Source organism: Centruroides vittatus, unplaced genomic scaffold, assembly GCF_030686945.1.
Source record: "Centruroides vittatus isolate TY-2023 unplaced genomic scaffold, ASM3068694v2 contig_2186, whole genome shotgun sequence".
Taxonomy (NCBI): domain Eukaryota; kingdom Metazoa; phylum Arthropoda; class Arachnida; order Scorpiones; family Buthidae; genus Centruroides; species Centruroides vittatus.
In genome coordinates this window covers 103,238-127,747 of record NW_027121365.1, presented here as the reverse complement: position 1 = coordinate 127,747, position 24,510 = coordinate 103,238, and the positions used below count along the sequence as shown (strand labels likewise).

At 28.6% G+C, this 24,510-nt stretch overlaps 1 protein-coding gene across 2 annotated transcripts in view; it reads right to left on the bottom strand.

Moving 5' to 3' along the window:
* Window positions 1-24,510, bottom strand: part of LOC136970800 (fibroblast growth factor receptor-like 1) — a 97,963-nt gene that overhangs the window by 6,149 nt on the left and 67,304 nt on the right. For both annotated transcript variants that reach the window (XM_067265254.1, XM_067265253.1), the window contains exons 3-5: window positions 16,462-16,746; window positions 6,812-6,916; window positions 4,557-4,844 (exon numbers count right to left, since the gene is read on the bottom strand). In XM_067265254.1, coding sequence (XP_067121355.1) covers window positions 4,557-4,844; window positions 6,812-6,916; window positions 16,462-16,746 — 678 coding nt within the window. The remainder of the gene's footprint in view (window positions 1-4,556; window positions 4,845-6,811; window positions 6,917-16,461; window positions 16,747-24,510) is intronic.

The window sequence follows — 24,510 nt, the reverse complement described above, 5'->3', positions numbered from 1 at the left end:
ACTGTGAGCAAAATGTTAATTTTAAAGAAGAAACTAAGAAGCAATTAACTTATAAAGCAGAGACTAAAAGAGAAATCGAAGAATAGTTTGTTATTGTTATAAATTAGTTAAATTAATCATAATTAAAATAAATAAATTTACAAAATAAATAATTCTTATATACACAATAACACAGCAAAATTTCAAATAATAATAATAATTTTCTAAATAAACAGTTTTTAAAAAAGTTCCAAGAAGAAATAACAAAGACAATTACGCCCTTAATAAGAATATAAAATTGTTTACAATTTAAATATAAAAATATATATATATATATATATATATTTCTTTCATTCCTTCAATTATTAAACTGTGGAAATCAAGGATTTCGAATTGTTAGTAAGAAAATTAAAGAAAAACATTTGAAGAAAGAAAGTTGTCAGAAGAATTATTTAAAAATAATCGGATTATCTACAAAAAATACTTATAAAACTTCATATTGTTAATTTAAAAAATTCCCCAACAGAGAAATAAATAAAATTCAAAATTAAAAAAAAAATTCTAAATAATCAATAAAATATATATATATATATATATATATATATAAGAAAAAGTAAATAAAAAATTGAAGTAAATAAATCAATTTTTAGAAACGGAATAAACAATTTTTTAATATTTTTTTTCTTATCCTTTAAATAAAAATATTATAATAGTTTCCTTTTAAATAAAAGAAAATATATAAATATATTTATTTATATATAATTTTTTTAGATTTAAACTGTGAAATATTGTTTATATATAACAAAAATTTTTTAAAGAAAATTGTAAGTTATTTGTGGAATTTATAAAAATATAATTTACATTTTTGTTTAGAAAATAGAATGCGTATTTTATTCTATATTTTATTATTTATTTTTACAGTTGAATATAAAAGTTTTTGAAATAAAATAATAAAATGAACTGATTTATATTTATTTATAAATTTCAATAATTTTACATTTTTCGCTAATCGCCTTGAAGATAGTCGTTTACGAACCAATCATCGTTAAGATAGTCATATCTCGACCAATCACTGTTAAGATTTGCTAAAACCTTTTAAATAATTGTTTCTGATAAAGTACTCAGAAGGCCACTTATATTTACTATATTATGTTAATATATTTGAAGTGGTAGAGAGAAATCACGCACTGCAGACCACTGAAACCCTTTATGCATTTTTCTAACGTGGCTCTTTTTCTTCATCACATTTCCTTCAATTCTTTACGCTCTTTAATTTATATAAATTTTTCTACATTTTATGATTTAAATTTTTGTTCGAGCCTCTATACAGTTCTTAGGATACAGTTCTAGTTTCCCCTCCTGAATTAGTTTGATAGATTAAGGCAAATCAACACTTAGGTGTTCTGCAGCTCCGGGAGGACTTCCTATGGGAAACTTGGCCCTATTTAGGTATTGGATATGTGAAGAAAATCCGGAACACTTCACGTGACCAGCCAGTTACTGAAGCACGAACACACGATAACGTTGTTTTATACATTCACGCACTGTCGGGCCACCTCCTTCTGTTTATAATTCATTTACGTTAGTTTTTATTAACATTATTAAATTTTAAATCATAAAAATAGTTACTTTTTAATTGAATTTCATTTCATTCAGTTTTGTCTGGGGAATTAACACACGAATAAATAAACAAATAAATTTTATTTATTTAAATTTTCGATCACACGATTTATTTCTCCAATAAATTTTAATTTTAAAAATTCCATTTTTTTTCCTAAAAATCATATTTATTTACATTATTTTACTTTATTTGTATTATTTATCTTCATTCTATTAGAAAAAATCACATAAAAATCTGTCAAAAATATTTTTTAAATAAATGAAAATAAATTCTGATACATTTATCGTAGGATAAATAATTAAAATATATTTTTATTTTTTTAAAATAAATAAAAACTGAAACGTATTAATAATTATAAATTATAATTCCTTATTTTATTAAGAATTAATTTTATTAATTATAATTTTTTATTTGAATTTTAATGTAAAATTAAAAGAAATAAAATGTGCAATAATTATTTTAAAAAATCAAAAATTAATATATATATATATATTTTGATTTTTTTACACATTTTATAATTTAATTTTCTCAAGTAATAAATAAATAAATAAATAAATTAGAATTATATTTTTAATTTTATTTTTTGAGGAAAAATTACTAAAAAAGTCTTATTTTCATTTTAAACTTTGAAATTTAACGAAATTATTCTAATTTATTCAAATAGTTTTACTGTAAAAAAATAATAATAAAATAAAATAAAAAGTGAATTTTCTTTAAAATTTTTTATTTATTGTTTTCTTTTCTAAATTACATTTTAAAAGCTTCTTTTTTAAAAAAAAAGAAGCTTTTAAAATGTAGAGAAGGGTAAAAGAAGCCATTTTACCCTTCTCTTTCATTAAATTGTTTACTCTTATATAAATAAAAGCAAGCTAATTTTATAAACATTGACTTTAGAAAAACAAATGAAAATTAAATAAAGAAAAATAAATTTTAATTCAATTCGTAATAAAAATAAATAAAATTAAATCACGAGATGGCAAAATTCGCTTAACGTTACACAAGTTCGTTAAGAGACATGTTAATAAAAATAATTAAATAAATTGACTGTAATCCTAACTTGTAACCAAAGAAAAATTTAATTAAAACGTAAATTAAATGTTTGAAATTTGCTTTAAAAATGATTAAAGAAAAGCAAATATTCACAGCGTACTTCGAGTGAAGAATTTACTTTCTTTCACTCGATATTCCTTATGGAATAGCACATTGTTTGATTATATGCCTGCTGTATGTCTTGAATAATTCTAGTTTATGCTGTAATTATGCCTGATATAAGTGCTGAAATGTTCCTGGTTTATGCTTTAATTATTCCTGATGAATATTTATAATTCAAATACCATATATTCTTTAGTATTACTTTGTTATACTGGATACACCTACTTCCAGTACGAATATTGTTGACAGACTTGACACATGATTGGCATGCTTAGTACTTGTAATTTAAGTACTAAATGAGATTTATAGTTTTTGAATAAAAATCAATAAACTTTAAAATATTTTACACACATTCCGAAGCCGTAATTATGCTTACGGCGTAAAATATATTGTAAACAATTCCCATTAAATATACATTTCTCGGCAGCGTGAGCAAAACAATTATAAATTACCAAGTAAAAATTTCTATCGATTTGAAGCATCTTATGCGTTCAATATTAATGGAATTTAGCCCCCAAATAGCTATCTAACACCGTACGTAATTGGTTAATCTCGTTAAACTTTAGCTACTAACGATCTTTTAAAAGTGAAATAATAATAAATAACACGAGATTTACTTGTATGCGCTGCAAACTTTACTCCTTTACAGTAATAAATAACTTTCGAATGTACGATTTGCTGCTGAATTTATTAAATTTATACAATTTTCTAACGCACTTGGGTATTTAAGTGTTAATGGAAAGCTGCAAACCCTTGTTACAAGTGCCTATCTCTTGGAAACACCATAGGAGCTACGCAGTATACGAATTACATGCTATAGTTTGGGTATAAATAAAATATAACTTTGGAAAATTGGAATATTCCGGATGCATATTCAAGTGGAATGAAATCAAATCCGTTGGTATGGCTCTTAATATAAGAAAATGAGACCTTTTAACACTAGGAGCATGACCTGAAGAATCTGGCAAGCAGCTTCTCCTAGTTAATCTTCTTATCGAATTAGAGATTAAGAGCAGTGATTGTATACAAGATTGCATCCTTGTTGAGCTATTCTGCTAGAAAACGTGCTTGTAATCCTGTTGTAAATGTGAACTGCGGTTTATTACTAAAATTAGGGCTGTACCTGACACAAAAGCGATCTCATATGAGGAGAAATCGAACAGGTAGTGAGATATAGAGACAGAGCTTCTATTTCTGTTGGCAGATTTTAATTAAATTTCGACTCTCAGAGAGAGCAGATCGTTGCACCCAAGAGAATAGCTGTCAACTTAAGCGAACAATAGAAAGCTTCACTGTACAGTATCCACCCAACTATTGTCCAACGTGCAACAAATATTCGAAAGGTGCAACACTAAGATTACACTCAAATGAACAGAAATAATTAAAATTTCTTTTCACTTTATCATATTGGAGGGACTAAATATAGATCCTGTCAAACACTCCCTTCACTCCCCCTTTTCATTAATAGAAACGCTTTAATAATGCAAAGAGATAAACTTATTATAAATTCTCAATTTTGTGGTTATTAAGTTAATTAATTTATAAATTTTCGATATAGTTTACGGCGCCAAATTCGATCAAATTCGCCAGAAAAATTCCCTCTGAAAAGTAAATTAAGTTTAATTAATTGTGGAAAAAAGTTCACGCACCCCTCTTTTTTATGCTCCTTAATTTCCAGTTTTTTTTTTTTTTTTTTTTTTTTTAGGAGCCAAGAAAAGATTTAATTTACTTAAACCCATTGCAAAATCGTCTATTTGGATGCAAAATATCTCCGTTATTTATTTATTTTTTCCTTTCTACTCACCTACAACATCAAGAACAAAGCTGTTGTTAATAGAACCGTAAGCATTGTAGACGATGCACGTGTAATTTCCGCTATCAGATATTTGCAAGTTTTGAAGATAAAGGGTCCACTTTCCCCTTTTACCAGAGGATCCATGTTGCATGTCGGGAATCGGTTTTCCATTTTTAAGCCACGTGATTTGGGGACGTGACGCCGCTGTGGCACCACATTTAAGTCTGATGGAACTCCCTAATGGACGATGTATAATTTGATGCTGAAAAGTTGTCAGTTGAGTAAATCTCGGTTTACCTGAAAAACCACAAGAAAAATAAGAAAAAAAAGACATTTTTTTAAAAGTTAATGTCGGAGAAATCATCATCATTTACAAATCATTCATTCAGCTTTTAACAGTCGTGATAGGGAACTAAATGGTTGCAAAGTATGAAAATGTATAGTTAAATTATTTAAACTGGATCATCATTTAAAAAACTAAAAAGTTTATCTTGATTTTTGTATTTTAATGATTTCTCTTCTCTCCATTTTTTATTTTATTTAATTTTTTTTAAGAGAGAAAGTTTAATAGTTTAAATTTCGATTTTTAAACGTGAAAATGCGGTAAGATATAAAGGGTGGCCCGGGAGTCAGTTAACAGACGTTAATATTAAATTGCTTATAAGTTTTTTTTTATTTTAAAATCGTTAAAAGTGGACTACTTGTTTTTAATCCCAATTTTTCTTAATTAAGGACGATGTTATTTGCTCACGAACGACCTCATTTTGCTCGTGAAAGATCTCATTTTGCTCAAGAAAAACCGCATTTTATTCCAGAAGAATGTATTTTGCTCAAGAAAAACCGCATTTTATTCCAGAAAAATGTATTTTGCTCAAGAAAAACCGCATTTTATTCCAGAAAAATGTATTTTGCTCAAGAAAAACCGCATTTTATTCCAGAAGAATGTATTTTGCTCAAGAAAAACCGCATTTTATTCCAGAAGAATGTATTTTGCTCAAGAAAAACCGCATTTTATTCCAGAAGAATGTATTTTGCTCAAGAAAAACCGCATTTTATTCCAGAAAAATGTATTTTGCTCTAGAAAAACCGCATTTTATTCCAGAAAAATGTATTTTGCTCTAGAAAAACCGCATTTTATTCCAGAAGAATGTATTTTGCTCAAGAAAAACCGCATTTTATTCCAGAAAAATGTATTTTGCTCTAGAAAAACCGCATTTTATTCCGGAAGAATGTATTTTGTTCAAGAAAAACCGCATTTTATTCCAGAAGAATGTATTTTGCTCAAGAAAAACCGCATTTTATTCCAGAAAAATGTATTTTGCTCTAGAAAAACCGCATTTTATTCCAGAAGAATGTATTTTGCTCAAGAAAAACCGCGTTTTATTCCAGAACAATGTATTTTCCTGAAGAAGGTTGTCATTCTCAAGAACAAGAAGGAATCTCTCGCAACTTTCTGACACGTTTCCAAAAATTACCGATGCTTTCTCGCCAGAAAAAGACTTCGGTTAACCAACTTTCGGTCCACCTTGTATATAAATAAAAGACACACACTGTAAAAATGAAAACTGTACTATATCTTAGATTGCTTTAAAAGTAATCAACGAAAATTATCCTTAAATATAAATTATAAGTGCTTTAATTAAACTTTGTAAAGATTCATATTCCTTACGAGATCTTTAAAATTGAATTAAACAAAATCTCAAAGGATTCTAAAGCTAAAATTTCATCATAAATCAGTACAAATCCCAACGTGGCCATTTAAAATATGATTATTCTTAACTAAGGTAAACGTACAGAAACTAGTTTAATATATTTTACTTGAAGTTTTAGCATTTAATTAAAGAATTCTATAATCTTATCAATTAATTACAATTAATTTATTTTATTACAATTTTTAATGGCAATATTTTAATAGGTATTTTAAAAAATTAACAAAGAAAGTAATAATAATAATTAATTTTATTGTAATTAAATTATCAAATTAAATTAATTACAATCAATTCCTCATTGAAGTGGAACCTGTAACAGCGGCTACCTATGAACTTCGGCTATTTTTCAGGAACTCCTTAAAATGAATAGGAAATAACCTTCATAGTACGGCCATATTTTTGTGTCCGTTGTTCACAAGTTTTACTGTATTATATACCGTACGAAATAACCTCTAGTCTACAACTACCTACGAACAACGGAGATATTTTTATGTCCTTGTCAGTGGCCGCTGTTGACAGGTTTTACTTTATTACAATCATTAATTTAATGTTTACCAGAGGGAATTCCAGATACATCGAAATCGTCCGCATCAGGATACAAGTTATTCTGTTGAGATCCCTGTGAATCCCGATTGATTTCGCTTCCATAATCGTGATCCGCTGCATAAGAGTAAAATTGGAGATAAATTATAATTATAATTAAAAATTAATTACGATCATATCCGGTATAAAACACTAAAAATATTTATGCAAAATTGTTAAGATCGCAGCAATGATTTGGCACAATAAAATATAGTAAAACCTGTCCAAAACGGAACCTGAATAAAACGGTGGTAATACACGGTAATACGGATTGCGGTTTACGCAGGTTTTACCGTATTGTTTTAATGTTGTAAATTAAATATTTTGTAGTGTATTTAAGTAGATTTTTACTAGAAAAAAAAATTTGCTGGTAGAGGGGGAGGAACGGAGTAAGGTTTATTGTAATTCGATTCTATATCAGAAATTTCAACAGGGGGGAAGAAATCATATCGATTACACTATCAGAAGACAGGCAGCTAAAATGTAACACGATGCAACAAAACCCACTAGCTTATCTTCAGCAGTATTTTCTAATTTAATTTCAACAGTTCTCTCTAGATAATTGAATGAAAACAGAAGACCTGTGTATCAAGCCTTAGGGGTATGTCGGCTACAGACAGTTGTGCCATCACCAGATGCGAAATGCAACGTTGTTTCAACCATTGAACATGTTGATACAGCGTACTCATCATTCTCCACGTTATTAAATGTTTAAGTGAAACTCTGATTTCTATCAAACTAAATTATATACTTTGAGTTGTTTCTTTTTCTATTGAAATTTCTTACTCCATCGTATTAAAATTCTTTCATCTTTCTTACTTCCAGGATTAGTAAAGGGTTTAAAAATTAATATATATATATATAAGTTAATAAAGGTTATAATTAATTAGTTTTTTCAAAAATTAAATCGAGGATTTTAATTGCATTTTTTATAGATTTAATTAAGATTAATTGTGTTTGCGGGCTCTTGTGTTATGTTTAGTTGTGTTAGCGCGCGCGTGTATTAGCTCTGATAGTTTTGTTGAATTATATTGAATTGTATTGTGTTTTCTATTGTACGATGTTAAATTGTGTTGTATTACGCTGTTGGCTTATGTTAAGTCAAATCGGCCCGAATTAGAACGTGCACGCCAAAATTCAACCTGTATAGCTGTGAATGAAGAGTAAACTAGATATTGTATATATTAATACGTGTGTATAAGTGAAATACTGTAACCAAGGGGACTTCTGCATCTCCCTAGTTACGCTACTGTATTTCAACTTAATATAAACATATCGTAACCTAAGTTAAGTTACGCCAGAACTTGAATTTTTGCTATTATTATGGCTTAGTTTAAAGGCAATTTTCATTTTATTTGTTAAAATATCATTCAACAGTTTGCTTCGTGTTTCATTTTTATCTCGACCCGTATCAATTTGTCAATAAAATCAACACTTTGATACTTTAACTAAATTAATTAATTAATTTTATTTTTTCATTTCCAAAGAAAATTTAATTTGATAATAATTTAAATATTAATAGTGTTAATGAATTGATTTAGGATATTGTAATTGATTTTAATTTAAATATTATAATTAATTCATTAAAGGTAAATAGTAATTATTTAATTATGTGAGACAACACATTGATTAATTTAAACTCAATAATCTATTTTAAGTTAATTTAAACATTTATTTAAAAAGAAGAATAAAAAAAATTAATCAAATCTTATGTTAAATTTAACTTAAAAAATGAGTATTTTATGCTCTTTAATTTAATTTATACTTAAAAAATTATTCTGTAGACAATTTATATTTATCTGTTACATAAATTACCAGACTAGCTTATATGAAAGTGAAATTTAATGTGAAAATTACAAGAGGAATTCCTATAAATTACTTTTTGGAGTGAAAATTACAAGAGGAATTCGTAAAAATTGCTTTTTGGGGTGAAAATTAGAAGAGGAATGCCTATAAATTACTTTTTGAGGTGAAAATTACAAGAGGAATTCGTAAAAATTACTTTTTGGGATTAAAATTACGAAAGGAATTCGTAAAAGTTACTTTTTGTGGTGAAAATTAGTAGATTAGACGTAAAGATTAGCAGATTAACTTATATAAAAGTAATCTTTAACGTAAAAATTAAGAAAATAATTTCTGTATATTAATATTTCATGTGAAAATCAGAAGAAAAGATGCTGTAGAAGTACAATTTGTCGTAAAAATTAGTAGATTAGCTTCTGATGAAGCAGGATTTAACGTGAAAATCGTGGATATATTATTAATCGTGGTAAGAAAATTATAAGAAGATATTCTTATTTAAGTGGTGTAAAATTATAGAAATAAGAAATATGATTAAAGAAAAATAATCGGATTTTTCTTTCTGAGAATTGTAAAGAATCGGATATTGAATGTGAAATGAGATAATATTCAATATCTTTCCCTATTCTAGATTACAATGGATGTCGGATTATTGTATGTAAGAAGCTTAGTCGGGGGATATACAAGACAGAAAAGGGAATTTTTGATATCATTCTTCAATAGAAATCTATTCAAAATGTTTTTAGATAGAGTAAAATTATATTAGGAAGCATAGAATAAGGCATAGAATAGGTTCAATCTACTTTAACGTACCTAATTTACTTGTGTCTGAAGAAATTATATTTATATATAAGGTGAAATTTTAATAGGAAAAAAATCATTCTTGATTATGTAACGTATTAATTTACCTGCAAGAAAAGGATAGTATTGTGATTAGAATGGGATAAGTAGGCTTTGACTTGTTGTGACCCTTCCCATCCACTAATAATGATACGTGTACAAATTTGAGGCCCTAAAGTATAGAAGTGAGGCCTTAAGATTGGTAGAGCCTACCAAAGATCCTACGGCTCTAGCTGAGAAATAAGAGTTTAGTGTTGTGAGCAGATAGGATGGATGAGAAAATATGAAAAATATAAAATGATCAGTATAATTAAGTAACAGCTTCACTATAAGGAGAGTGTACAAAATAAAGAAGAAAACTAGAAAATTTTCATTATATTCGAGATATTCTTTGTCAGTCTACACTATTTTTAGTATGGCAAAGTACACAGTACAGGGAGTTGACATCTTTCCTCCAATTTTGGCATAGTCAAGCCACCAAAATAATATATTTTTTCGGAATTAAAACAAATACGGGTGTATAAAGAAGGGACATGTGTGATAGGAAGAATGGGGAGAGCTGACACTTCGTACAAACTGTAGGTATCAGTTGACGAAATCAGCCCCACACCCTCCTAATGATAAATACCTAACTTCGACCCTGAGTATACCCCGCATTTAAGTAACACCACAAACTACACACACCCCAATTTTAACACCAGATACACGTGAAAAACTTTATCTTAAACAGGAAAGTAATGTAACCGCTAGCAATTTCGAAACTTTTTTTCTTGTTAAATTTAAAGAATTTATTTAATTCTTTCTCCTTTAACAAAATCCTTTAAAGATATATTACACCATAAGTCCAGAATTAGAAGTAACAAGACCGCAGTTTTCTTCTAATGCCTTCATTTAGTGAGAAGAGCACCTTGGAAACTAAAGCACTCACTCTTACAGGACACACGAAGACAATTTGACTGTCAACCCAACGACAAAATCAAGCATTAAAGAGAAATAAAGAGAGAGAGAACTGATAGACTATTTTCTATTATATAATATATTCTGGTTCGTTCTTCTCTCCCTTTTTTTTCCTTAAATATAAATGGTATTTTTAAGTGTAATAAAAATTCAGCTGTCTGATACGTCTTCTTAGAAGCAAGAAACAATATATAAGAAGTGAGGTGGTTTGAGTTATTGCTGTGAAAATCCGGATGACACGTGGAATGAAGACAAACCACCTGACATTCTGGGTCATCAGTCCCCCTTGGGAAATTTTTCACTTCAATGTCTAAAAATAAAAGAATAACTTCTTCCCTTCTTGTGGAAGTGTCGCATTAAACTAACACGTGAAATTCCTTTTTTTTCCGAGAAAAAAATGTGAGCTCCAATGTGCCAAACGTTAAAGAATTAGCTCGCTATCTCCCACCCCTATTCTACGACATATTATTAAGTTGTTTATGAAATCTAAGGTTATTCAAATATTTATCGAACCTGTTTACTGTGGTAAAGTAGGCCGCCTGATCGACGCCTTTATTGACCTTGGTCAACCTGTCTTAAAAGATAATTTGCTTGTTGCCTCTATAAATAATAACTCAGTTCAATTGCATTACCGGGTATCCAGCGACCTTGCAACTTTGATGGACATTTGGAACTTACGAGGACGTGTTATTAAGTGTGTGCAACGGTCGTGAGTGTTGAATTATGGTAAAAGTGCTCTTTTAGGGTTTAATCTGATGTTGCATTAGATGGAAAATCCGTATAAATTAAGCTTTTTATTTTATTATAATTAGGTGTAAAGAATGTAATTTAAGCCGTAGAAGCGTAAATTTGAATGTTTAAATGGAAGATTTTAAGCAATATTGTTCGTAAAGTACTCACGAAAATGCAAAAATTATCTATAAAAACTTCTATTTAGGAATGTTAGATAGGCTTCAAAGTTAGATAAATTGAATTTAGAGGTTGCAAGACTGTATATCTAAACTATGCGATAAGATAAAAGTTGAATGAATAATTACAGGAGAGCATAGATTGCTCTGCAAGGAGGCTACATCATTTAAGACAGGTTGCTCCAGTTATATTGTCAGATAACTTAACTTAAATCGATTATAAATTTATATAGTGAATGTTGCAAGAATATAACAGGATTAATTTAATGTGTATAAGTAATATATTACACATTAATGAGCGCTTCTATAACAATAGATGGATGGCAAGCGAGTTTAAGATGAACAGAAGTTAATCAATATTTTTTTTTTATATTTGTACAGAAGAATAAAATTGTAAGTTAACACTTGTTTGATAACAATTTTTGAAATAGATTGTGTTAACATGCAGTAATTTATGTAAGTTAAAATCGTGTTTTTTGTCCTCCCCCCTTGGTTTAGGAGCAGTTTGTCTCTCCTTGGTGAAAGAGCGGTTGTTTCCCATTCAGAGCTGAGGCAGCTTGTTTCCCACTTCGGTGTAATTTCTTCCTTAGAGTAGGGATAGTTTGTGCCCTATACAGGATCAAATTTCCTCTTGGTGCAAGGGCATTTGTTTCCCTTAGAGCACGGCATTTTTTTCTGTACTTGATGCAGGAGCACTTTACCTTCTTGGTTCAGGGGTAATTGTCTCTCCCATAGTCTAAGAGCAATTTTCCCTACTTAGTGCACTCCTTGATGAAGGGCGGTTATTTCTTCCTCAGTTGTTTCCCCTCAGAACAGGTACAGTTTTTCCATCAATTCAGGGGTTGTTTCCCTCCATGAAGGAATAGTCTGTTTCCGCCAATTAAAAACAAATTTAACATCTATACAGAAAAATATACCTTTCCAAAGAAAAATGGGAGCAAAAGAAAGTAAGTTTAAAAATTGATCAAGAAATCCCAAAAAAATAAAACCACATACTAACATTGCAGATGTAATTGAACTATGTTGCCATCTGCGCTATACAATCCCACTAATGACACATTAGAAGGAACAGGGATCTATTACCTTGGTAACAACATCCTGACGAAAAAAGCAAGTACAGGTTGTGATGCACAAGAAACTATCTACTACTACAAGAATAATTGAAAACAAAGTCTTATTAAGTATTAATAAACGTAGAGCATAAGGTTCCTACCGAGTTGCTTTCTCTCTCTCTCTCTCTCTCTCTCTCTCTCTTTCCTCTTTCTCTTTGGCTGAATATCATCAAAAATTTACTTACTGCTGATTTATTTGCACTTCTCTTCGATTTATTAGTTAAAGATTACATTAATGGAAATTTATGACGTCAAATATGGCAGTATAATTCAATTTACAAGATAATTCTCATAATCAAGTTTATTGATGAATTATGCTGTTAAAAAGTAAAGCGTTGGACAAACTACCTCTGAAGATGGGGGGAAAATAGAGGAAAAGAAAAACATTCCGGTTATTAAGTGGCACAAAGAAATTTATGCAGAAATTAAATTATAAAAAGGAGAAATATATTTAATTATATTTATAAATAATATATATATATATATATATATATATATAAAATAATCAAGGATTTTTATTGTTATCCTTAGGTCATTATGTGGACTGGTTTATCATGAAAGTTATTGTGGTAATTGAAAGCAAGTATGTAATTTAATGATAACTCATTGTGTGCTATTACAGTAATAAAAAAATGTTACTGGCATTATATCAATTTAATAAAAATAATGGTAATTAAGTGCGGGATTATGTGAAAGTATTTCAACGAGCAGTAAATTGCCAGCAATTATTATTAGCATTAAAATGTATTAAACGTGTTTTACCTGTAAAAATAAGTATAATTTTATATATATATTTTAAAATACATTAGACCTCGATATAGTGAAACAGAGAAAGCTAAATTGTATAGGTAAAAAATTGTAGGAAACAGCAAAATTGTTCACTATATCGAATAATTAGTGTATGAAGAGTCGATTGTATTTAATACGGTCGACTCTTCATACGGTAAACACCCGATATAAAGTAATAAAATACAGTGACCATCCGAAGTAACGTAGTTAAATACAGTAACTACTCTTTATACTAGCAAAGTGAATGGTATAAGCGCTGTAGACTACACAGTAGTATTTATTTTATTAAATTCTTAATACTTTTTTTTAACATTTAAAACAAAAAAAAAACTTAATTTTTGTTTGTTTAGACGTTTAGAATAATCATTAAAGCACAATAAATTAGAAAAACAGAAGGGATATTTCGCTATAATCTCATAAAAACAGCTGTTTCTTTCACTAACGAAAGCTATTCTCGAAGGAAGCAGGGAGAAGGGGGGAAAATCAATACAGCATCAAAAGTCGAGATTTTGTAGATATTTGGAAGTAAACACAAGGAAACGTCAACACTCAGATTGCAAGAACTTTCAACTCGAAACAACATTTGCTCGGGTTTGTAGTTTTATTGAAGTGAAGTTTTGGTATGCCACATACTTCTCAAAGATATTGCAACTCCCTCAACAAGAGCTGTCAGAAACGTCAGATAAAGTCGAGGACACATAAGTCATGGAAATATTAAAATCAACCCCTATATATCTGATGTAAAGATATCTGCAATCAGTAAAAAAAAAAAGTGCTGGGAGGCAGAAAAATACCAAAGAATTACACTCCGTCACACACACACACGCATATACACGAGTATAGAAATGGAGGGGGGACCATTCTAAGAAGATAGAAAACCAGACGGCGCAGAAGGAAAGTAGTGGAAAAAAAAAAATAAAAATAAAATAAAATAGAAAGGAAAAAAAAGGAGGTTGAAGTAAATTAAGCACTACCCTGCCCTAGATTAGCATACGAATGCACAAGTTGGAGTTGACAATTCTCATGGACCGTCGCTTCTCCTTTCATGTTTGGATGCTTGAAGGATCTCCCTATTCGTCTAAATAAACTTCGTCAAATGGGTCTGGTTATTGATGCTGATATAAGTGGAAATTCCTTTATCTTCGTCCCTTATAATTTTAAATATTTCGTAAAATATCAGGAGAATATTTCCTGGCGTGCAAAGTTTAAGGAACATCTTGGCAAGAATATTTTATGGATGGGTTAGAAAATAGTATTTCTGATAAGATGGAATCATTTTTTTCTAAATTTTTTAAATCAATTAACTTCAGGATGATGTACTGTAACGTTTAAAAGAGATATTAAATATCAAGAAATTTTGAATTTAATGTTAAAAAATTAAAACAAAGGAGGAAAATGTGCTTCAAACAGTAGTGAATTATCCACTAGGAACAATTAGGACGTCTGGAGGGGCCTCAAAATTTACATGGGAAAAAGATAAGATGTCTCTGAAAATTTATTATTAAATTATGATTAAGGAGAAAATCTCATTATCTAGATATTTTATTGCGCCTAGGGCCTCAAAGGAACATAAATACATAAAAATTAAAGAAATCTAACTAAAAACTGGATAAGAAACGATAAAAATGCATATTACTCCTCGAGAAGACATTAAAAACTTGCTCAACTTAACATTTTAACTTGAGCAATAAACGTGTTTTTCAATGGTTATAAACATGCCCGAAAATTAAATATGAATAAATCCTAATGTTTATAAAAAAAACCAAGAAAAATAGCTATTTTTTGCCCAATTATCAACATTCTTTTCTTACTCCAGAACTGGAAGTAGTAATTTCTAATTAATAACCATATAAACGTAAATTATCACAGATCAGTTGTGTGTGTAATTCCGAGATACAAAACCAGAAAATTAGAGAAAAACACAGAAAAAATAAATAAATAAATAAATCATAATCTTCATGCATTAAACTAGACTTTTTAAAACATTTAACTTCCTCTTATCTCAGTTCATCGGCCATCAGATGATGCCATAAAACGACACAACCGATGACACGACCCTCTCCTTTGAAGGTCAGCAAGGAAATATGCGGGACATTCATGCATTTGTAATGCCTACAGTGAACTATGGAGTTGATGTTCTCATAAGTTAACATTAGTTCCTTCTTAGAATTTACTTCTTAATGCCCCCTGAAACACTTGACGAAAATTGCCTTCATTTAAATGTATTCTCCGGCTGTTTGCTAGGAGAATATATGATGAATGTTTATTTTTAAAATGGAATATAAAATTTTAAGGCCATTTTAGAACTCAAATAAACATTAAAGATATTGAATATTTAATCATTGATGCTGAAAATTCCATAATCAAAACTTCAGCAATTACTACCCTTAGGGGTAGATCCGCTCTACGTCATACTTAAAACTTGTTATTAAAGACTGAAACTCATACAGGGATAAACATTATTCCCCATTACTTTATTGTTTTAAAATTCAGAAACTTGGTTGTAAGTTATATCAACAACCCCTCCAGCATATTTTCTATTTTTATGAAATATTTACAGATATAAATTTATTTAAAGAATGGTGAATGAACCGTAAAATAAATATGTATTTTAAAAATATTTATTTTATTTTAAAATGCTTAAAGTTATAATATTTTTTTTTTTTTCGTAAATAAAATTAAGGGAAATTGGAAATTCTTTTATGAATTATTTTCGAGCGATTGTCGTAGTAAAAAATTGCTTATTTTTTAAAGTTTTATGGTGTTTATATACATAAAAATGATAGAAAATAATTATAAATGTAATAAATTTTAATTGTAATTTGTTTATTTTAGTTTAATCTTGAATTATAATGAAAAAAATCCTGTTTTTTTTACATAATTAAAGATGCGCTCCCGTGAAGTCAGCAGCTGTTGATTGTAGCATTAGATAAGAGATTTTTAAATGTTTTTTTTTAAAATATTAATAAGCATTTTATAAAAATAAAAGTTATTTTTCTCGCCTGACTTTGATAGGAACCATTGGCATGACGTCGGGATTGAGTATGAACCATCAAATGCTCCCTCATTCAAGTCATGCCAATGGTACTATAGAATGACCTCGTGTATTAACCACAAGACATGAACCAATATCTTAAAAACCCCATAAATTTACATCGTTAAGATGAAACCCTCATAAAAAGAAATTGATTTAAAAATGATTGAAAATTATCCTTACTCAGAACAATAAGAGAAATGTTGAATTGGACAATGCCGAAACCATTAACAACACGACAAACATACAATCCCGTGTCATCAGCAACAGTATCTTTGATCTTCAAGGTTCCTCCGGATGTTACTCGAAACCTGTCTGTGTCGAACATACTTAATTGCTCCTTTCCTTTATACCATTGGAAGAAGAGATTATCTGGGTCACCATCTACAGGACACGGCAGGTGGACATTGGTGCCTTCTGGTACTATTTTGTGCGTGTCACGTGCTTGGGGTAATAATCTCGGTGGTCCTAAAAAACAGAGAACAATAGAATAAAGAAAAAATAAATAATTATTTACTTAAAAATCCTATCAATCATCATCAGTAAGATTAACCTTACACTATAAAAAAAAAAAAAAATTGAATTGAAATATAGAAGAGTAAAGATCTTTTTATATCATTTTTATTGGGGTCTTATTATTTTCTCATTCGTCTCACGCTGTTTCTTAGCTCTCTACATCCATTTAAATTGATTCTGTTGAGTTAATTCCAACTTTTACTGCTCCTTCCCCCCCATCTTCTTCTATTTGTAGTAGATCAGACTTGACATTAACGTCTCTAGGGATGTTTAGTGTGAGAAGAACTCGATAAAACGCAATAAAATGAGAGTGAAATGTTAAATTTTTGAATTTACTAACTATTTATTTACAGAATTTTAAACTTTTTTCGAAAATAATTTTAGTTTTGTGGAGTAACAAATCAATACAGAACGATAGTCATTGTTACAACGTAATGATAACCAAAATTGCTTGATTTTTCGAGCCTCAAAGTAGATAAATTTAATATTTATATACCATTAAACTACTTTTAAAACATAAGAATATATTGCATTATTTTAAATCTGTAGAAAATGTTAATATTCCTTCACAATATTCTTTCTTAATATTTAATAAGGGAAATGTGAAGGAATACTTTTATCGTTTATGCCTCATTTTCTCTTTCCTAAAAGATATGATATTAAAGAAAAAGGATACGAAGCAATTGCGTATATTAAAAGGTATTTACGAAAAAAACCCTTCCATTTTCCTTCTTAAATACTTCTCATTCTCCTTTTTATCTCCTTCTTAAATATCCTTTAAGAGAAAAGGATACCTTCGATATCCTTCATTTTCTCTTCCTCAAATATTCTTAATAGTCTTTAAAATTCTTCATTCCTTTATTTTTCCTCCTTAATTACCGTTTAAAATCCTCGAAACTTTTATTTTCTCTCCTTTAAAAACCCTAAATTACCTTCAAGGAAAAGGGTATAAAGGATATTTAAGAGGGAAGAAAGTAAAGGAATAATTTTTCTACCTTAAGTACATACGTTTATTAATGATATTTAAGGAAAATTAAATTAAAAACAATTAATTTAGAAAGTAAAACAAATAAATATTTTACAGAAATAATAACCAAGAATATGACTGTAAAAAAATAATAATATAATAAATAATTTAGGAGTTAAAGTAATTAAATTTATTTTCAAAGAAAAATACAAATAAAAAATTCAAAGATTAATTTTCTTATATAAGAAGTTAGTTTGAAGTTGATTACTTCTTTCCTTTTTTTTTATTATATTAGAAAGAAGTAATCATTTTGGAAACAATTACTTCTTCATTTCTAAGTAATAAACTTAATCACTTTCCAACTGGAAATGATCAGCTCTTGTTTGTAATATGATCATTTCCAAATGATTATTTCTTTATTATACTCGGTAAATTGTAATTTTCTGAATAAACTCAATTAATATTTTCAGTGGATAATTTATTTTTAAAAATAATAATAATAATAAAAACTTATGGAGAAATTTGTCCATATCAAGCTGATGCTATCGATAAGAAGTAGATAAAATTGTCAACTATGTACAAAAAATGCCGTGTTTCTGTATGATTTAATAATGTGTGAAGCGTATTTTTTATGTTTATCTTATATTTAGGCCAATTTTTTAAAATTTGGTCGCACTTTTTAGAGCTTAAACTTTTCCTTTGAGTGCCTGTAGCTTTCAAATTTCTCATAAGTTTCTCCTTTGGAAAATGAAGCCCACAAACCTTTCATGAGCTTCTCCTTTTGAAACTGAAGCCCACAAACCTTTCATGAGCTTCTCCTTTTGAAACTGAAGCCCACAAACCTTTCATGAGCTTCTCCTTTTGAAACTGAAGCCCACAAACCTTTCATGAGCTTCTCCTTTTGAAACTGAAGCCCACAAACCTTTCATGAGCTTCTCCTTTTGAAACTGAAGCCCACAAACCTTTCATGAGCTTCTCCTTTTGAAACTGAAGCCCACAAACCTTTCATGAGCTTCTCCTTTTGAAACTGAAGCCCACAAACCTTTCATGAGCTTCTCCTTTTGAAACTGAAGCCCACAAACCTTTCATGAGCTTCTCCTTTTGAAACTGAAGCCCACAAACCTTTCATGAGCTTCTCCTTTTGAAACTGAAGCCCACAAACCTTTCATGAGCTTCTCCTTTTAAAACTGAAGCCCACAAACCTTTCATGAGCTTCTCCTTTCGTAACTGAAACCCACAAACCTTTCATGAGCTTCTCCTTTAAAGACTAAATCTTAAGTTTTCAAACTTCTCAATGACTTTCTACTTTAGAATTATTTCAATAACTTTGTGTTTAATTTACTTAAAAATCAAACTTATGCAAAAAAAAAAAATCCACAAACAAGCAATATTGTGAACAGCACATAACCTTTCAAATATGTTAACAGTATAAAAAAAATATTGCATTTTTATATAATAAAATACGATCTAAAGGCAAATTTTTCAATTTTTCATCAATATTTTAAACTTTTATTACACTTCACGCACAGATTTACCACGAGTTTCCCATTTATACATTAAAGAAACTCCTCACTACAACCTTAATTACAATTAAGTATTTAATTTAAAATTACAGTTAAAACACCGGAAAACAGTAAAGATTTACACAATTAAACTCGATTTGTAAACCACAAAAATAAATAAATAAATAAAAAATCCCAATATTTTACAGAAAAATTCCAAGAAAGTCACCACGACAATTTACGTTTACTCCCCACAAATTGAAATAAAATTGTAAATTTAAAAAATAAAATTAATTTCAATTTAATTTAATTTTGAAATTTTATCATAAACCAAAGAGAAAAAAAAATAAAAATAAAACCAAACCCTAAAAGAAAAGAAAATAAAATAAAAAGAAAAAAAAAATGTCATTGAAGAAGGACCAAACTCCCAGAACGAATTTAATTATGAGTCAAAGACTTTGTAAGAGAAAAGAAACAGAGTTCAAGAATGCAATGAAATTTAAATGGCTGCCAGGTAATTAAATTGTCTTCTTACCTCATGGGAACAACGTTTATGTCCGGAAGTGACCGTGATAAGATAATTGATTAAGGTAAAATACATTACTTCCGCTTCCTTTAGCTTATACATGATTACCAGAATCAACGACCGAGATTGGTTGATGCTGAGGTTTTACAAGGATCGAAAATTGAGTGTTTAATGCCAAGAAAATTGTGCCCCTTCTTAAATATTGAATTAAAATTTACATTTTTTTTTTCTTTTGGGTGTGCCATATTTTAAAAATTGGTTGTAAATTACGCTTGTTTTCAAGGATTCAATCTGGAGGTACTTCAGAGGATGGCACAAAATTTGATGGTGGCTTGTAAAATTGTAAGGAATTTATAAATATTTTTCGATTTTATTAAATAATTTACAAAATATTACAAGATTAATTTTAAATTTACTTCTTTTTTTTCTGTTAATTTATTAGTAAGTACCTTCTTCGATTACAATGGTGCTGCTGCTGCTGCTATAGTAATAATATTGTTATTGTAAAAGTAATATCGCATGCTTCAATATGGATCCTGAGCTGATGCATTTAACATTGTTAGTAAATTTAATTAAATTAAAACACAGTTTACTCGTCATCACTAGCGAATTTTCTAAATTACCTCAGGTTATTACAAACACTTCATACGTGGATCAATGATTCAATCATGGGAATGAATTGCTGAATTTTTAAGCTTTTAAAACTATTTTAAATATGTTAAATGATGTTTTAAAGTAATTTTTAAACTTTATATTTTTATTTTCTTTTAGTATTTAACCGTGTTAAATATAAATTAAATTTAAATATTTAATTGCTTCGTCTGGGAGTCAACAGTAAGAGTATACGTTGACATAGAAGATTGCACTGTGTAAAACGGGTTTTTTAATCAAATTTTATGCAATAATTTAATTAAAATTCAATTGTAATTAACGTTAATGGTGAAATTTTAATTGAATATCCAGAAAATTTCTATAATATTTGTGAAAAATCGTGCGATTTTCTCCAAGTTCTATCGAGTTTAAGCTTCAGATAATTACGATTTAAGACACTTTTTTAAAAATTTAAATTATTGAATTTTATAAATCTAACCGAAGAAACTCAATTAAAAGAGTTTTAGATACATTATTTCATTAAAATTAAGCTAAATTTCACGAAATTTGCTAATTTTGAGTGTTAAACTCGCGCTCAACACCGAACTTAACACATTTAAACGGGCTCAAGATTATTTTTCAAAATTGTTTACACGCTTTTAATTTGTTCTACATCAACAGTAAAATCTAAATTTTGAAAAAAAAGGATAAAATAACAGTTTTACTTATATAAATTCACGCAAAACTCACTAAAACAGAGATAAATCACTAAGGAGAAAACACTTCAATTATTTAAAACTATTTAAATTAATATATTAAAAAAAATTAAACAAGTTGCATAACTTTCCCGGCAAGAGTTAAAATTGTGTGTGGCGCCATCTGTTATGAGATTTTGTTTCAAAAGTTTTTATACTGTTAAGTGTTAATCTTGGCAGCTGGTAATTTATAGACCGATCTTAATACGTTTCCTGTATAGTAAAACCTGCGTAAACGGGAATCGCGAGGTATCAGACGTATTTCCGTTTTAAACAGGTTTTTTTTAAACATAAAAAAATCGTTCTGTTCTGAAGATTTTTTCTAGTTTAGACAGACTTTTATGTTTTATTCGGGTTCCGTTTTGAACAGGTTTCGCTGTATATTTTCCGATTTGGCAGGTTTCCGCTTTAAACAGGTCTTTTTTAATCTAGAAATCGCTAAGTTCCGAAGAATTATTCCCGTTTAGGCAGGGCTTTTCGTTTTATTTGGGTTTCGGTTTGGCAGGTGTCCGTTTTGAATAGGTTTTTACATAGAAAATCGCTCCATTCCGAAAAATTATCGCCGCTTACGAAGGTTTCCGTTTCTGACAGGTTTTACTATAGCCAGGAAGGTTAAAAAATTAAATTTTAATCAAATATTCCCTCAAAAATATCGATTAAAAGCAAAAATTTATTGCTAATTCATACGAAAACTGCCTTTCAATATACACCAGTAAAGAATGTTTAATAAATAACTGAATAATCATATCAAGTGTTGTGAATGATTTATCATCCTTGAACGGAATAACTAATAAATTATTCCAGGTACAAGTGTTACTGCTATCCTTTAATATTTGAAGGACCCAAAGGCTTACTAATCATTAATAACTGTAAATTTATTTATTAGCCCAACATTTATTAAATTTTAATTAAGTTATTTAACTAAAATAAACCTTCTTTCACCGTAATTTACGCTGATTTAAACTGTAAAATGGCGTGTATTTTTTTTTTCTTCTTTTTCTTTTCTTCCAGTAACGCGATAAGATCCGGCTCTAAAACATCTAAATTTGGAATTGTGACACAATTTTCTTATAAAGAATTTAAGTCACGTGTTGTCTACTCCATCCCCTAGTTTATCCTATTGATAAATTTACTAGGGCATTGTTGGCTTGTATACTAAACATTCTATAGACGTAGGCTTTAATGGCTTGCCGATGTTTGTTGTAAAATTAGGCCCTTCGATTTCTTAAGCACTGCTAATTTTGGCTTTGACTTATGATTAATGGCTAATTAAACCTTAATTTTTGTTAGTAAAAGCTTTAATTGTGTTTATTGAGGCCTTATTTAACGTTAAATTGTGTTAATTTCTCTTGTAATTATTATTTTTTAGACCTTGAGCTTTGTTAATAAAACCTTTAACAGCTGTGTTGGCCCTGATTTGCTAATTAAGCTTCGCTCTTATAGTTAAAGCCTTGATTTACGTCAATTAAACTTGATGTTTATCAGTTAAATTTTACATTTTTGGCTTCATAAGGCAGAAATGTTTGCCAAACCCTTGCTTTTTGTTACTTAAAACTGCAATTTTACAATTGAACCTTCATTTTTTTGCATTATTTAAGGCTTTAAACTAAGAAAACCAGCATAAATTAACGTGTGTAGATTGTAAAATTTAGGGGGAGAGGGTAATTTTATATACAAAATATGAGGCACACTTAAAATTCAGCTGGTTGGCAGTTACTAGAGTATCAAATTTTAAAGAAAACACGGGAAACTTCATTAATTCAAGCTCATTGTGCATAAATGATATCAAAGAGCATTACATAAAGGGAGAATTTCGAACAGTACAAAAGACCTTCTACCTATGCGACAGGAAATTATATTAACGGATGAATGGACACATCGGGTATTAACATCTCTATTAGAACCCTCTAAGCCCTTTTGAGTCAGTTCGTGTTTAAAGTTAGGATCAACCTACAGCTTGGGTCAATAGTTTGTGTTTACATTCTCCATGAATTGTGGGTTATTGTCTTTTAATCCCTGTTCACTCTCCATCTGGGTCCAGTGGGGACTTTGATCAAAAGCTGTTTATTCTGAGCAAATATTGTGTTCATTAACACTCGGTTTTGATATATTAAACTCCATAGATGCAGAGTCTGTTAGGGGGTGACAATAAGTTTTCCATTGTGTACTACGGAGATAAAATATAAAATAAGATTTTCGTGTGATTAATGATGTAAAAAAGAAGAATTTTTTTGAAGTAAAATTGTCCTGGAAATTATATTCTTTGTTACAGTTTCGGAAATTTTGATGTGTAATATATAATGAAGCATAAATTTCACTTTATAAATAAGATTTTCGGGATTTACAAATAATATTTTCAGCTTCTTGAGTGAAATTTTTAGTTTTTCAGCGATTTCTTTAGCTTCTACAAGAGGTTTTCTAGCTTATCCAGTGAAATTTTTAGTTTTTCCGGTAAATTTTTCAGCTTTTCGTGTAAAAATTTCCACATTTTCCAGTGAAATTTCCAGTTTATCCAGCGAGTTTATCACCTTCGTAAATGAAATATTCAGCTTCTCGAAGTGAGATTTTCAGCTTAATAAATAAATTTATCTCTACAAGCACAATTTCCATCATTAAAAATGAATCTTTACCTTTATTTTAAGCTTCAGAAAGTATCATTCAGTTTACATCATAGACCTTCGCTTCATTCGCATAATAAGCATTTCATTTAAAACGATAATTACTTAATTATAAAATAATTTATCAGTATTAAATAAAATAAAAAATTCTATACTTTTTTTTGGACCAAATTCCTCGTAATTATAAATAATTCCGAAGCAAAAACATGAAGAAAATTGAATTTCAAAGTGTCGAAAGTTTACATTTTCCATAGCCTCAATTAATGGATTACTTGAGAAATTTAATAAATTAATTGCTTGCTTCTTTGCATATTTTAAAGAAATTTAAGTAGAAAAGTAAATAAAAAAATATTATTTTACAATTTAAAATTGATAAAATTATCAAACTTTAATAATTTTTTTAAAGATTTTCGCTGATAATAAATTTTTAGATAATTTTTTTTGGCATTTTTTATACCTTAAAACGATGCATTTATATTTAAAAAATTAGTAATTTAATTAAAATTAATTTATTATAACTACTTTTTTTAAAAAATATTTAATGAATATTTTAACATAATTTTAATTATAAATTTTTTTATTAAGTTAAATTGCTATTTTTTTAACTAAGAAATTACCCAAAAATACAAAAATTATTCTATTTAATTTATAAACTATAAATTATTAATGAAATAATTTAAAAATTTCTATAAACGTTCAAGTTTTTATGTTAAAAATGTGAATTTTTATACTAAAAAATTCAATTTTCTTGAATAAA